Raw genomic sequence first — 15,042 nt, forward strand, 5'->3', positions numbered from 1 at the left:
TTTCTAGTTTTTTATTGGAATCCTGAATTAAAATGCATTTAGTTAAGCTTATGTTAACTTTATGAACTTAAATGCAAATACATTGGACATAAAAAAGACAATATAATGTTAATACTAGTCATTAAGCTACTATCATATAGACTGAAGTAATTAAAGCGGGTCATGTTTGCATGTTTGGAATCATAACAGCTGAATCAATAATATATCACTATTCTGATATTAACCTGCGGGTCGCATTAAGTGAAGGTGGGGGCCGCATGTGGCCCCGGGCCGCCAGTTGCCCATGTATGCTCTAGTCTAGTGTATCAATACGCCTGCTTCAGATTGTAAGTCGGGTCTTGAACGTTGGCACACTGAACAGACGAGCCTCTTTGGCACCAATACAAACACAAAAGAACAACACTGTGGGTTCCCTTTTATTCTTAAAATTTTTATGTACAAGTGCGACTGATTTATTCGGGTTTTTTTTTAATGTACATTCGATATAGAAAGTTTATATACGTCATATTACATTGAACATTTCACAATTGCACTAGTTCTTTCACATAGATTCATAATCAGTCAGTATCATTCCTCATGTCCTATGTTCAGTTGGTAAGGGTTGGTTATTTATTCACCTATAAATATTCTAGTGCTTTCTGCACGGGGGGGGGGCGGGGGGGGGGGTTACATTGAAAAGAAACATATATATGTTGAGGCAGAAGAAAGGACAGCCTTCAAATAGAGACACAGTGTCAATGGAGGTCCTTATTTAAAGGGCTAGACCACTGTGGTAGAAGTTTGGGTTGTGTAGTGACCTTGCCATGATGTAACTCTAAAGGTGGACAAGATATCAAACATAATTGCTCCATTGATTAGAAATTGATAATTCAAAACATGCTCATCATCGACTTACATTGTACGGTAAAACAGATCTCAAAGTCACTCTTTTAGCCCGTAAACGAACGCAAACAAAGTTGATTCAGACGATATAGAACATCACCAAACCCAGTAGTTTTTTTTAAATATATATATAAAAATGTTAACCTCCTGTTGATTTTACTTTTTGAAGATCAGGATCCACGGATCCAGTCAGGGTTTTCTTCCCAATAAAAATGGCAAAATCAACAGGAAGTTAACATTTTTATATATATAAAAAAAAACAGTACTGTGTTTGGTGATGTTCTATATTGTCTAAATCAACTGTTTGTGTTGTTTCTAATCAATGGAGCAATTATTATTTTGTATTTCTTGTCCACCTTATATCAGTGGTTCTCAAACTTTTTCATGTCAAGGACCCTCAAATTGTATGTTTTGTTCCCCAGAAGCAAAGATTTGAGTTAAATATGTTCGCTTTAAAAATATATCTAAAGATTTGCACAGATCTGCAAGCTCACAGCGCGGCACGAAGTGACGCGCAGTGTGCTTGTAGATCTGCTATTTTTGAATAGCCAAAGAAATCTAAAATGACACAGATGCTTGGGTTAAATCCCAGCTCCTCCAGGCATTTAGTGAAATTAGTGTCCTTGAGTAAGACACCGTACACCCGTAACTGAGAATGTGCATGTGATTGGGTGAATGTCATGCATACTGTAAAGCGCTTTTGGAAAAGCTGCTATATACACAGACAACGTACGTATGTAGCACTCATGCGTGTAGACGCCTACATCTCCGCCGCACTGATACGTCTGGGGAAATCGAAATCTCAATATATGGGCTAGAACAGTGGAGAAAATCTGCCCTAACAAACCTACGGCCGCTGCTTTGAAAACCAATCACAATGATCGCAATTATGACAACGGTTTGTGCCGTCCGCCTCATGCCTGCTTGGACCAGGTCTACTGGTGTATAGTGGGGCACATGTAGTTGGCGGAGTGGCACCCTGCACATAGATGTCTCCAAAATCCTGCTTTATATGTCCACGTGACCCCTGATAGATAAACTTACGAATAATATCCAGTTTTGGAGAACACTTCCTCTGTCTTTGCTGGGGAGGGTTAATGCTGTAAAGATGGTATTTCTAACACCGCGGCTGTTATATATATTCCAGACCATACCCGTATTTATTACTAAAGCATTCTTCGAACGGTTAGATTCTACCATTCTTTCTTTCGTGTGGGTGGGATTATAAAACATCCAAAATGAATGGGGGGTTGTCACTTGTACATTTCTCTATCTATTATTGGGCCACTAACATTCGAACCATCTCTTACTGGTTGGATGATACAGCATGGATTGGAGATGGAGTTAGAAGATTGTCTACCGTTTACCATAGGGGCAGTCATTTTATCACCAGTATCACTAAATAAAATGACATACAATAATAACTAAATAAAACAGAAATTTATAGCACTATCCGTATTTGTAAACAAGGTCAGGGCAATGTCTTTTTTTTAATTATTTTTTTTACAATATATATCAATCAAACTTTATTAAGGATACATGGTCTATAGCAACATAAAATAACATACAAAAACAGGGCGAACAGAGTCCACATAAAATCATACACAGGCTTACACGCCAATGGTTCCACTCTTTAAAAAAAAAAAGATCAACTGTTACGATGCCATGATTTAAAGCCAGGAGTAACACAATGAGACAGAAACACACAAACACACACACACACACTTTGTGTCAAATCAAAAACCAATCAAGCACTAACATGCACAACGCCACAAATCAAATCATGCACATACATTATGGGTAGCTGAACATAGTTCAGATTATTGGATCATGTGTCATTAAGCACAATGCCATGGAAGAGGCATTACTTGGGGCCCACGCTATGGTCCCACACTGACACACAGTGTCAGGAGGCCACAGTGAAGGAACGTCTTCAATACACACAGAAAGAAAGAAAAGAAAACATTTACGTCACCTCTTGTACAGTTTGACGTTACTATTTCTTGTACGATCTGGCACATTTGACTTAAGAGGGAAAACTAAGGGCTGGCTTGGCTTTGTGCTAAAAAGCTGTACAGTGAACTTGCATCCAAAACTCGCATCCAAAAATCTCACATTAAATGTGAGAGTGATGCACCCTAAACCAGATGTAAACTTGAACTCTGAGATCATAATTATCTATTCATTGGAAGGGGGGGTGGGGGGGAGAACAGACTGAGCCCGATCCCACCATGACCACAGTTCATCACTGCTGCTCTACAATGGACACCCTGTGATGTACAGTATATTACCAGCAAACTACATTTATCACACATCACTTACTTTGAGCACATTTTCTGAATTTAATCCAGCCTTAAACCCTATCCCATTAACACAAGCTACAGTACCTAAATATAGTAGGCAGATAAGACTCCTTTTTACTCTAGCTAAGGAATTGATGAAAGATTATTGTCTTTTAGCCATTTACGCAACATAAAGTAAAATGTTAGAATATCTTGATATAACGTTTTTTTGGTAAAAATGTATAATGTTTTTTGTTTTTTTGAATATGCTGTTTGCAGAATCTGACAGCCTACACATACATTTGAGGTTCTGCAAGGTGGGTACACCAATACTGATATATATACAATATATACATAAACAAAATTGATTAAAAATGAACTGATTGACATGACAATAGAACTTTGTTGGAGGCGTGCAACAGTTAATCGAACGGTATACGTAAGAGTGGGCACCCAAACCCTATGGGCACCCCAATGCCAAATCGGCAATTTCCCTGCAAATGAAAAAAATACAGAATCTGGAAAATGATCCGAAGCAATGTAAACTATACAGGATCCGAACATGCATGGTACACCATAAGGGACCCAAATTTACCCTTCAACTACTTATTTATGCCCCTACTGACTGGCTGATCAGAGGTTTTGTAGCAATTTGTTGCAAGTGTAGAAGTATTGGGCCTTAAATGTTCAAGCATGTTCACATCATGTATACCTACTTAATTACCTCAGATCATTTTCCAAATTCCCCATATCTTTACATTTCTCAAAGAATAGCCAATTCAACAATGAGGTGCCCACAATGTCCAGGCGCCCACTCTTCAGCACAGTATTGCAACCTTTGTGAGGTCTGATCTTGGGTGGACAGTCACTGGCCAATCTCCACCAGGAGCCAGCGTTGAGTGGCTGTCCACCAGGATACAGGCAACATCTGTCGCAAATGTGTACAAGCCTCCACCATATACACTGACCGTGTCAGCCCTACCGCTTGTCCAGGCACCTGCCATCTATGCAGGGGACTTTAACTGCCAGCACACTGACTGGGGATACTCCCACACGACACCAGACGGAGAGACGCTGTGTGAGTGGGCCTCCAACGCCAATGCTCAGCTCCTGTTCGACCCCAAAGAGCCACCAAGTTTCCAATTCCGGAGAGACAGGTCGATAGGTTCCCCCGGTCACACCATCGACCGTCTATCATCAAAGTCCCCTCACTGGTGCAGCCGGTAGGGGGTAAGCCTGTCCGTAGGTGGAACTTCCGTGAAGCCAACTGGCAGGCATTCACCGCAGAGACAGAGAGAACATCAGCCTGTCTCCCGGACCCAGACAATGCTGATGTGGACTCAGCATCTGCAGTGCTCCTAAGTGCAGCAAAGGAAACAATCCCTCGCGGCTACAATGCGAGCTACAACCCGGGCTGGGATGAAGAGTGCAATCACCTCCTGCGTGAAAATCAGCAGGCTGGCTCAAGGGAGGATGTGGACGCGACTGCAACGGCACTACTCCACAAGCTGGACGCCACCCGAAGGGCCCAGCCCCTGAAGAACAGCCAATTCCAAGGTGCAGACAAGAACTTCGCCCGCTTTACACAGCGCGAGGTATCTTCCCTCCTCTCTAGGGCACCCAGTCTCGATGCTGCTGACATCTCTGGAGAATTTACATCAGCTTAGGGCGGCCATCGGCAACCATTAGGCAAGGCAAGTCCCCGGGGCATGATAACATCCACCCAGAGTTCGTGACCCACCAGAGTGAGACAACATCTGCCTGGCTCTGCTCCTTTTTCTCATCCTGCTTCCAGAGGTCCAAACTCCTGGGCTCCGTCGGGCGTCTCGCCGCTCCATGAGATCCGCAGGGCGCTTACGTCACACTGGGGCGTCAGCAGGTTCTCTTCAGGTGTACTGAAGTACTCTGAGCTCTTACTCTCTTCCTCAGGAAAGCCGGGCTGAAGTCTTAGTCTTCGGTGGCGCGGAAGCTGGTGGTGCTCTCTCTTGAACTCGCTTCCCTTAAACAGAAAAGCCGGGCTGAATCTTGTTGGCGCTGAAACTGCTGCTGATGCCACTGCTCATCCAGCTCAGACCAAAGGGGAGCAGAATGGGCAATCTCCTGGTGGCTCACACAGCTGGTGCATGCCCTGTGAAGGACAAGGATCCGAGTTCGAATCCAAGTTGCAAGTCTCTTTCTCCACCCTAGGGGCCTCTCGTCTTTCAACATGGCTGGAACCTTCTCCATAAGGAATTGCGGTAACACACCGAAGTCCTGAGCGTTCTCAATGAAGCATTGAATGACTGCTGTCTGCAGCTTCAGGCGTTTCTCTGTGGCGTCCATATTCTTAGTTCCCTCTCCAGATGGAAGGAAGTTTGGGGTCAAGACCACAGACAGGCTACTGCTGTCCATCTTGTTCTTTGCACTCCTCTTGGACACCTTGTGGAGGAAGTCAAAAACGTAGCGCAGCACGCTGTGGTTTCTGTCAGGCAGAATGCAGGACAGCAGCAGTGTGGCGGCGGTGCGTTCCTCCTCGTTGTTCAGCTGCTGGGCCTTCAGGAAGGCATCATGCAACTCGTCGGGCAGGACCGGTTCCGGCAACTCCCTGAAAAACTCCTTCACCAGGCAGGCCACATTGTAGGGATCTGCTGTGGACAGACACTCCTCGCCCGCATCCAACTTGACCCTGAGTGCTTTCCGACGAGCAATGGAACCTGTCTTTCTGAACAGGCCCTCTTTGTCTGCGTGCTCCAGCAGCATTGAACATGCATCCACCACAAACCGTGGTACACTCCCATGTTCAGTATCATACTGAGGTAGACACTCAAGCCGTACACCGAAAACCTTCACGGTGTTGGTAGATGGTGACTTTGACGTTTGTTTGGTTTTGTAGAACCCCTTCTTGATCTTTATGCTGTATGTGGCTCTCAGCTGCTGCACAGCCATCAACCGCTGCAGGCTGGCATCCACGTCCTTCTTCAGGCCGGTGGAGTTCTGAGGTACTGGCAAGTCGTCCAACTCCCCGATCCTACGGTCTTCTGACATGGTACCTAGTTGGACGTTAGTTGAAGAAGCTGGTAAAAAAAAAGCAAGAAAATAGAAGAAAAAACTTCAAAATCGGACAAATTGTGATCTAAAGCCTGAGCTGTGATCAAAACTGTAGATTCTGTGTCCGTTGATGATGATAAATCCTCTGGTTTAGCAGACTAGCAGGTCCGTTGATGATGCTGATGTGAATCAGTCAGTGTTAACGGCAGCTGTAGTTGAGATACGTCAGGCTATGGGCTTGATTATTGCTGGAGTCTCTTGATTCTTCTCTCTCTGTTAGTTAATGTTGCTCGGGGTCGCTGCTGGAACTGTGTCCAACTAAGGCACATCGAGCCTTTTATACTGTTGGCTGTGGCCCTAATGTCCCTACGATGATGTCAGGTAGTGTCAGACACTGGGCAGAGGTTGCTGATGTCAGACTCTGTGTATATGACACGCGTTCAGGTATCTATGACGACTTTGTAAGTTGATAGTCTCCAACCACGTAGCCACGCCCCCAACCACGTAGCCACGCCCCCTTATAGTCCCCCATTCACACCCATGTTAACGGTTACAGATCCGGTTAAGAGTGCAGGTTGATGGGTGGACATTGTTTTTGGGTGGACATATTTTTGGGTCGACAATTTTTTTTTTTTTTTACTTTTTTTTTTTCCGAACTTTTTTTTTCGAACTTTTTTTGATGGGTGGACATGTTTGGGGGTTGGGGGTCCGGGGACCCCCAACCACGTAGCCACGCCCCCAACCACGTAGCCACGCCCCCTTACAGTCCCCCATTCAAACCCATGTTAACGGTTACAGATCCGGTTAAGAGTGCAGGTTGATGGGTGGACATATTTTTGGGTGGACCATTTTTTTTTTTTCAACATTTTTTTTTCAGAATTTTTTTTTTCAGAACTATTTTTTTTTTTTTTTTTTTTTTTCCAATTTTTTTTTTCTTCACTTTTTTTCCCAAACTTTTTTTTTTTTTTTTTTTTACAACAAAACACTCTCTGAGGGGTATGCAGCTCAATGGTCCAACCCGGACTTGGACCTCTTCACTTCCAGTTTGAAAAGTGCCCGAAATGCTCCGAAACTTCGCCTACCCCCCCTAAGTAGGGGTCTGCAAACAAATGGTTAATGGTCAGTTTTTGCGTCAGACCTTCAGAAGTGGGTGAAACAAGCACTCAAAACCATTTGAGTAATTGTTTATATATTTAAAAAAAATAATAGATTTTTCTCAAACATTGTTTTAGATGCTCATTTTTACCTTCAATTTTTCAGTTTTTAAATTTTCCTTTTCTGACTTTCGGTTTATTTAAAAAAAAAAAAAATTATCATTATTTTGCTGCTTTGTTTCTCAACTTTTTTGGCCGCCCGAGGGGACCAAAATGCTACTCCTCCCACACGGTTGACACGGCCCCGCCAATGTATACATCAAAACGTGCGCAACGACCAGGCCGACCAGGCTATTACTTTTTTTTTAATTATTATAGGCAAAGCCCCTCAGCCAACTCCTCAGCCAACTGCAGGCACACTTAAATTTTCGTAGGAAATTTGTTTCTAGTTTTTTATTGGAATCCTGAATTAAAATGCATTTAGTTAAGCTTATGTTAACTTTATGAACTTAAATGCAAATACATTGGACATAAAAAAGACAATATAATGTTAATACTAGTCATTAAGCTACTATCATATAGACTGAAGTAATTAAAGCGGGTCATGTTTGCATGTTTGGAATCATAACAGCTGAATCAATAATATATCACTATTCTGATATTAACCTGCGGGCCGCATTAAGTGAAGGTGGGGGCCGCATGTGGCCCCGGGCCGCCAGTTGCCCATGTATGCTCTAGTCTAGTGTATCAATACGCCTGCTTCAGATTGTAAGTCGGGTCTTGAACGTTGGCACACTGAACAGACGAGCCTCTTTGGCACCAATACAAACACAAAAGAACAACACTGTGGGTTCCCTTTTATTCTTAAAATTTTTATGTACAAGTGCGACTGATTTATTCGGTTTTTTTTTTAATGTACATTCGATATAGAAAGTTTATATACGTCATATTACATTGAACATTTCACAATTGCACTAGTTCTTTCACATAGATTCATAATCAGTCAGTATCATTCCTCATGTCCTATGTTCAGTTGGTAAGGGTTGGTTATTTATTCACCTATAAATATTCTAGTGCTTTCTGCACGGGGGGGGGGGGGGAGTTACATTGAAAAGAAACATATATATGTTGAGGCAGAAGAAAGGACAGCCTTCAAATAGAGACACAGTGTCAATGGAGGTCCTTATTTAAAGGGCTAGACCACTGTGGTAGAAGTTTGGGTTGTGTAGTGACCTTGCCATGATGTAACTCTAAAGGTGGACAAGATATCAAACATAATTGCTCCATTGATTAGAAATTGATAATTCAAAACATGCTCATCATCGACTTACATTGTACGGTAAAACAGATCTCAAAGTCACTCTTTTAGCCCGTAAACGAACGCAAACAAAGTTGATTCAGACGATATAGAACATCACCAAACCCAGTATATATATAAAAATGTTAACCTCCTGTTGATTTTACTTTTTGAAGATCAGGATCCACGGATCCAGTCAGGGTTTTCTTCCCAATAAAAATGGCAAAATCAACAGGAAGTTAACATTTTTATATATATAAAAAAAACAGTACTGTGTTTGGTGATGTTCTATATTGTCTAAATCAACTGTTTGTGTTGTTTCTAATCAATGGAGCAATTATTATTTTGTATTTCTTGTCCACCTTAGGAGTTCCATCATGGCAAGGTGACTACACAACCCAAACCTCTACCAGAGTGGTCTTGCCGTTTAAAGAGCGCACTGCCAGCCAGGAGAGCATGTTTGTGTCATCTGCATAAAGAAGTGGATCAAGTGCATGTGGCCACATACAGTACACATGCTGTTATTGACCGGGGTCCCCCAGGGGTCCGTACTTGGTATTCTCCTTTTTTCCCCTCCTCTCCCTCTCTACACCAAATCTCTGCTGAAAATAGCCGATCTACAAGCTCTTGGGACGCGTTGCGACCTTGTAGATCTGGCGTTTTTAGAACGTGTGCCCTGTTATGACATAAACGCCCAGAAAGGGGATTTGTGGGTTCATGTGGTTAAAGGGGAAATGGGGGGAAATTGTAATTATGTATTTCTTGTAAAAGATGCTTTTTTTTGGTGAGTTCCTGATTCATCGGTCCTTCCTTTTCCGTAAAAACAATACTTACTGTCCAAAACAACTTTATGAGATTGAAAAGGAAATGCTGTTGATGTCATAGGCCACGCCCCCAAGACCACCGTCCTGGTCCGAATCTCACAATGCCGGGTGCCCGAGGACCCCTTAATAAAGAGTTATTACCCATTAATAAAGAGTTATTACCCTTAATAAAGAGTTATTACCCCTTAATAAAGAGATATTACCCTTAATAAAGAGTTATTAACCTAATAAAGAGTTATATAACCCTTAATAAAGAGTTATTACCCTTAATAAAGAGCTATATAACCCTTAATAAAGAGTTATATTTCCCTTAATGAAGAGTTAGACGGTAATATGGTAGGATGGAGAAGCAGGAGAACAGAGCCACAGACACATAAGAGACGGCTCTGAAATGTACACACAATCCTCAGTCTTTCCAATGTCTTTGCCCCGCCCCTCCCCCCCCTCCCCCCTCCTCCCTCCAAAAAAACTAACCAAAAAAATCAACAAACAAAAAAAACAAATCAAGAGTAAAAAATATATCCATACAAAAGCAAACTTATTTTTTCTTTTCAGAATTGGAAGAAAGAAGAGAAAAGAACACAAAGAACAATGTGTGGTCATTATAAAACAAAGAGGGGGGGGGGCAGAAAGGGAACGAAAGTGGAGGAGGGGGGGGTGTTAATATTTAAGGTTGTTGGGGGGGGGGGGGGGGCGGGGTGTGAAATTTAAGAATGTTTATCATTTCTTTTTTTTTGGTGATAGTCAGTCAGTCCGCTTTCCTTTGTCTCTCTGTCTGTCTCTCTCTCCCACTCATGTGTTTGTGGGGGGGAGGGGGGGGACCATAAAGTCCTCTCTGGGGGCAGGTGGGCCACATGGTGGTGGTGTGGTGGGTGGGGGGGGGGGCCTGGGGCCTGAGCACTGATTAGTTTTTCCGTGGTGTGTGTGCCGTGGTCGTCTTCAGCCCAGCAGGTCTCCCACGTCGTTGTCCACGGGGGGAGGGACGCTGGACATCACCGTGGTGCCTGTCCCCGCTGTAAGGTAGCCTGCTACTCCTGGACCTGCAGGACGGGGGACATAAGAGTCATAAAAGTCATTTGGACTAAAACTAGGTAACGCGTCTGTGTCATTTAAACCACTTTAACCGTTGTTGTTTTTTTATACTTTTGGGCTATTCAAAAATAGCAGATATACAAGCTCATGAGCTCGTAGATCTGCTATTTTCTGGAAAATGTGTGCAAATCTTTGAATATATATATATTTTTAAAGCAATTTCTTTTTTACTCAAATCTTTGCTTCTGGTGTCCCTGGAAAAAAAGTTTGAGAACCACTGATATCATAGCAACATAAGTGTTTCAGAAAACTGTTATGATTTAGAAGCCATTTTGTAGAATCCCCAGGAGCAAAGATTTGAGTTAAAAAAAAAACGTTTGCTTTAAAATATAAATATCTTCAAAGATTTGCACATATTTTTCACGATTTTTTTCAAAAAAATAGCAGATCTACAAGCTCGTAGCGCTGAACTCTATGAGCTTGTACATCTGCTATTTTTTTTTAATAGCCCAAAGAAATCTGAAATAATGACACGGACGTGTTCCCCCGTTCTGAATGGGTTAAACTGTACGTGGTGTCTGTCTGGCGTGCTTTCTAATCACACCCACTCTCTATCTGCAGTGCCTTTTTGCTGCAGGCTATCTATCTATAGCGATTACCACGCAATTATTATATTTCCTACATTCAAAAACCATTCTGTTTGCTGCTGCTTTTAACAGTTATTATTTCCCCCCTTTCTCTTCTGGATGATTGTCCTATGAATGGAAGTTTAATTGAACCGTTTACTGTAAATATTTAGATTTTTGATTTCAACTGGTTTATTTGCATAGTATTGTACTGTATATAGCAAACAGAATAGCAGCAAACAGAATGGGATGCAGTGCGGTGTGATTCAAAAGCACGCGTCTGTCTGCAGACGGTGAAGAAAGTCTCCGCAAGATCCTGAGCGTTTAGTCTGACTCTCAGCCTGACGCTGAGAGATCTTACACTCAGGATGTTGCTGTGTGTAAGACAATGGGAGAGGACGAGACACCAAGTGGATCATTTACAATATGAAGAGCTAAGCCATTGGTTCTCAAAGTGGGGTTCTGGGGTCTAGCTCCGTTTAAATGCTTAATTTATAGTTTTAATGCGCAAATGAATGTTTTTCAATGGCTTCTTTTTTACTCTAGGGCATTGGTTCTCAAAGTGGGGTCCGGGGACCCCCTGGGTTACTTGAGGGGGTTCCAGGGGGTCCCCAGCTAAATGATGGATAGGAACCAAATGGACCCTTATGGGTCTGTAACTCTGAGAGTGTACAAATGGAACCAAATGGACCCTAACGGGTCCATTTGGTTCCATTTGTACACTCTCAGAGTTACATTAACATTGATTTTACAATATGAATTGGGGTCCCAGAGATAGAAATGCCATTAAATGGGGGTCCGTAGCCTAATAATGCATGTCAAAACTGTCAAAATTAAAATGGTTGAGAATCACTGCTAGAGCCGTAAAAATCTTCTCTTATCTTGGGGAGTCCCTGGCTTATCTTTTCAAATGGGGGTCCGTGGGCTAATAAGTGTCCATTTGGGGGTCCTTGACATGAAAAAGTTTGAGAACCACTGAGCTAAGCGACAGTGAACAGAAAATGGTCAACTAAAACATGAACTAGTGTGTGAGTGAGTGAGTGAGTGAGTGAGTGAGTGAGTGAGAGAGAGAGTGTGAGGTTATGTTCCTACTGTGGTTCAGTAGGAACATGATGTGGTTCAGTAGGAACATGATGTGGTTCAGTAGGAACATGATGTGGTTCAGTAGGAACATGATGTGGTTCAGTAGGAACATGATGTGGTTCAGTAGGAACATGATGTGGTTAAGTAGGAACATAATGTGGTTCAGTAGGAACATGATGTGGTTCAGTAGGAACATAATGTGGTTCAGTAGGAACATGATGTGGTTCAGTAGGAACATGACGTGGTTCAGTAGGAACATGACGTGGTTCAGTAGGAACATGATGTGGTTCAGTAGGAACATAATGTGGTTCAGTAGGAACGTGATGTGGTTCAGTAGGAACATGATGTGGTTCAGTAGGAACATGATGTGGTTCAGTAGGAACATGATGTGGTTCAGTAGGAACATGATGTGGTTCAGTAGGAACATGTGGTTCAGTAGGAACATGATGTGGTTCAGTAGGAACATGATGTGGTTCAGTAGGAACATGATGTGGTTCGGTAGGAACATGATGTGGTTCGGTAGGAACATGATGTGGTTCAGTAGGAACATAATGTGGTTCAGTAGGAACATGATGTGGTTCGGTAGGAACATGATGTGGTTCAGTAGGAACATGATGTGGTTCAGTAGGAACATGATGTGGTTCAGTAGGAACATAATGTGGTTCAGTAGGAACATGATGTGGTTCGGTAGGAACATGATGTGGTTCGGTAGGAACATGATGTGGTTCAGTAGGAACATGATGTGGTTCAGTAGGAACATGATGTGGTTCAGTAGGAACATGATGTGGTTCGGTAGGAACATGATGTGGTTCAGTAGGAACATGATGTGGTTCAGTAGGAACATGATGTGGTTCAGTAGGAACATGATGTGGTTCAGTAGGAACATGATGTGGTTCAGTAGGAACATAATGTGGTTCAGTAGGAACATGATGTGGTTCAGTAGGAACATGATGTGGTTCAGTAGGAACATGTGATGATGGGTGCGTTTGGAAATTGCGCACCGGGGAGCGCACTGGCCTATTAGTTTGTACTGGGGCCAGTGCGCTTAGTGCTATATTTCCGAAGGCACCTGATGTGATGTGATGTGATGTGATGTGATCATGTGATGTGATCATGTGATGTGATGTGATGTGATGTGATCATGTGATGTGATGTGATGTGATCATGTGATGTGATGTGATGTGATCATGTGATGTGATGTGATGTGATGTGATGTGATCATGTGATGTGATCATGTGATGTGATCATGTGATGTGATGTGATGTGATCATGTGATGTGATCATGTGATGTGATGTGATGTGATGTGATCATGTGATGTGATGTGATGTGATGTTATGTTATGTGATGTGATGTGATCATGTGATGTGATGTGATGTGATGTGATGTGATGTGATGTGATGTGATGTGATGTGATGCCAGGTTGTCATCTTTTCCCACAAACAGAAAAAAACTCTCCTTTAGACACAGAAAAGCACCAGGAGGTGAGAGAGAAGATGCAGGCGGGAGGTGAAACATGGAAAAACAGACAAGATGGAGGAAGGCACAGTACAGAGGGGGGGGGGGGGGGCGTGGGGGGGGAGGGGGAGGGGTCAGGGTCTACCTGCGTCAGAGCAAGAGAGAGAGGGGGGGGGGGCTGTGAGGGCCCGGTTGCCCCCCCCCGACTACAGCCCCCCTCGCAGTGGGCTACTGGAGGCCATGAGAGAGGGGGTGGACACACCTGGAAGGGGGGGGGGGGGAAGTGAGCAGAGAGAGAGAGAGAGAGAGAGAGAGAGAGAGAGAGAGAGAGGGGAAGGGAGGTTAGGACAGGAAAAAGTTTGCAAGGGCGTACGAGCAACAGCGAGAGAGAGAGAGAGAGAGAGAGAGAAAGAAAGAGAGAGAGAGAGAGAGAGAGAGAGAGAGAGAGAGAGAGAGAGAGAGAGGGGAAGGGAGGTTAGGACAGGAAAAAGTTTGCAAGGGCGTACGAGCAACAGCGAGAGAGAGAGAGAGAGAGAGAAAGAGAGAGAGAGAGAGAGAGAGAGACAGGCACTAAGCAGTGAGGAATCAGAAAGTGGTTTTAAGGAAACAACAAAGAGTTACAGTAAAGTTCAAAGTCAGCTTAGAGAAAGACATCCCTCCCAATAAAAGAGCTTTGCAAGTTCAGTTCAGAAACTCTGCAGTTTGCTGGGGGTTCGACCTAGAGTTCCACCTGATTTTTTTTTCAATCGCCGATTTTCGATTGAGTTTTGGTCATTGTCGCCCGTTTTAGCATATATTTTGGGCTCGGCCCGAAAACGTCGGGTCGGGACCGGGCAGAATTTGAGAACTCTAGTTCGACCATTGGTCGGTCCCAGCTCCATGCCTTCTATTTCTCAACCAATCACATACACACTTGACTAACAGAGCAAACCAAATGTATCGCTCATTTTGTATTCATTAAAAAAAATACTGAAATAAGGAATTCTCAAACTGAAAAAAGTTGTTGACACGAGTGATGAAAAGCGACCTCTGATAATACGCTATTTGTGTCGGCCGACATTGTTCGAAAGGCGTGTTTTTCAGAGTCTAAAACAGCCTTTTTTAGCGTCATTGCGGTACCTGTCAGGTAGCCTGCCGTCTGAGACTCTGAGATGAAGAGGTCATGTTTCTGGTCTTTGAAGGCACTCCATACAGTAGACCGAGCTAGGATCTCATTCACCTGCAAAAGGTCAACAGGTCAACAACATGGGGTCAAAGTTGACATGGAATAGACAAACACTTAGACAGAATTAAATGAAAAGAAATTAAAGGAGAATTACGGATTAGCCTTTTTCTTACCGTCCTTGCGCTAAATCCCTTATTTTTATCGCTCGAAAAAAAAAAAAAAGATTGTGTAGATATCTGACGTTCATATTGACAGAAAACTCCACAGTGTTTGT

At 43.1% G+C, this 15,042-nt stretch overlaps 1 protein-coding gene across 1 annotated transcript in view; it reads right to left on the minus strand.

The window, feature by feature from the left end:
• Positions 1–10,316: 10,316 nt before the first annotated feature.
• Positions 10,317–15,042, minus strand: part of LOC308077338 (dnaJ homolog subfamily C member 13-like) — a 107,424-nt gene continuing 102,698 nt past the window's right edge. Inside the window, 2 exon segments of the mRNA XM_080417985.1 lie at positions 10,317–10,446; positions 14,723–14,822. Of these exon segments, the coding sequence (XP_080274111.1) occupies positions 10,346–10,446; positions 14,723–14,822 (201 nt within the window). The 3' untranslated portion in view covers positions 10,317–10,345.

The sequence above is a fragment of the Gymnoscopelus braueri genome (assembly GCF_963280865.1).
Source record: "Gymnoscopelus braueri genome assembly, chromosome: 21".
Taxonomy (NCBI): Eukaryota; Metazoa; Chordata; class Actinopteri; order Myctophiformes; family Myctophidae; genus Gymnoscopelus; species Gymnoscopelus braueri.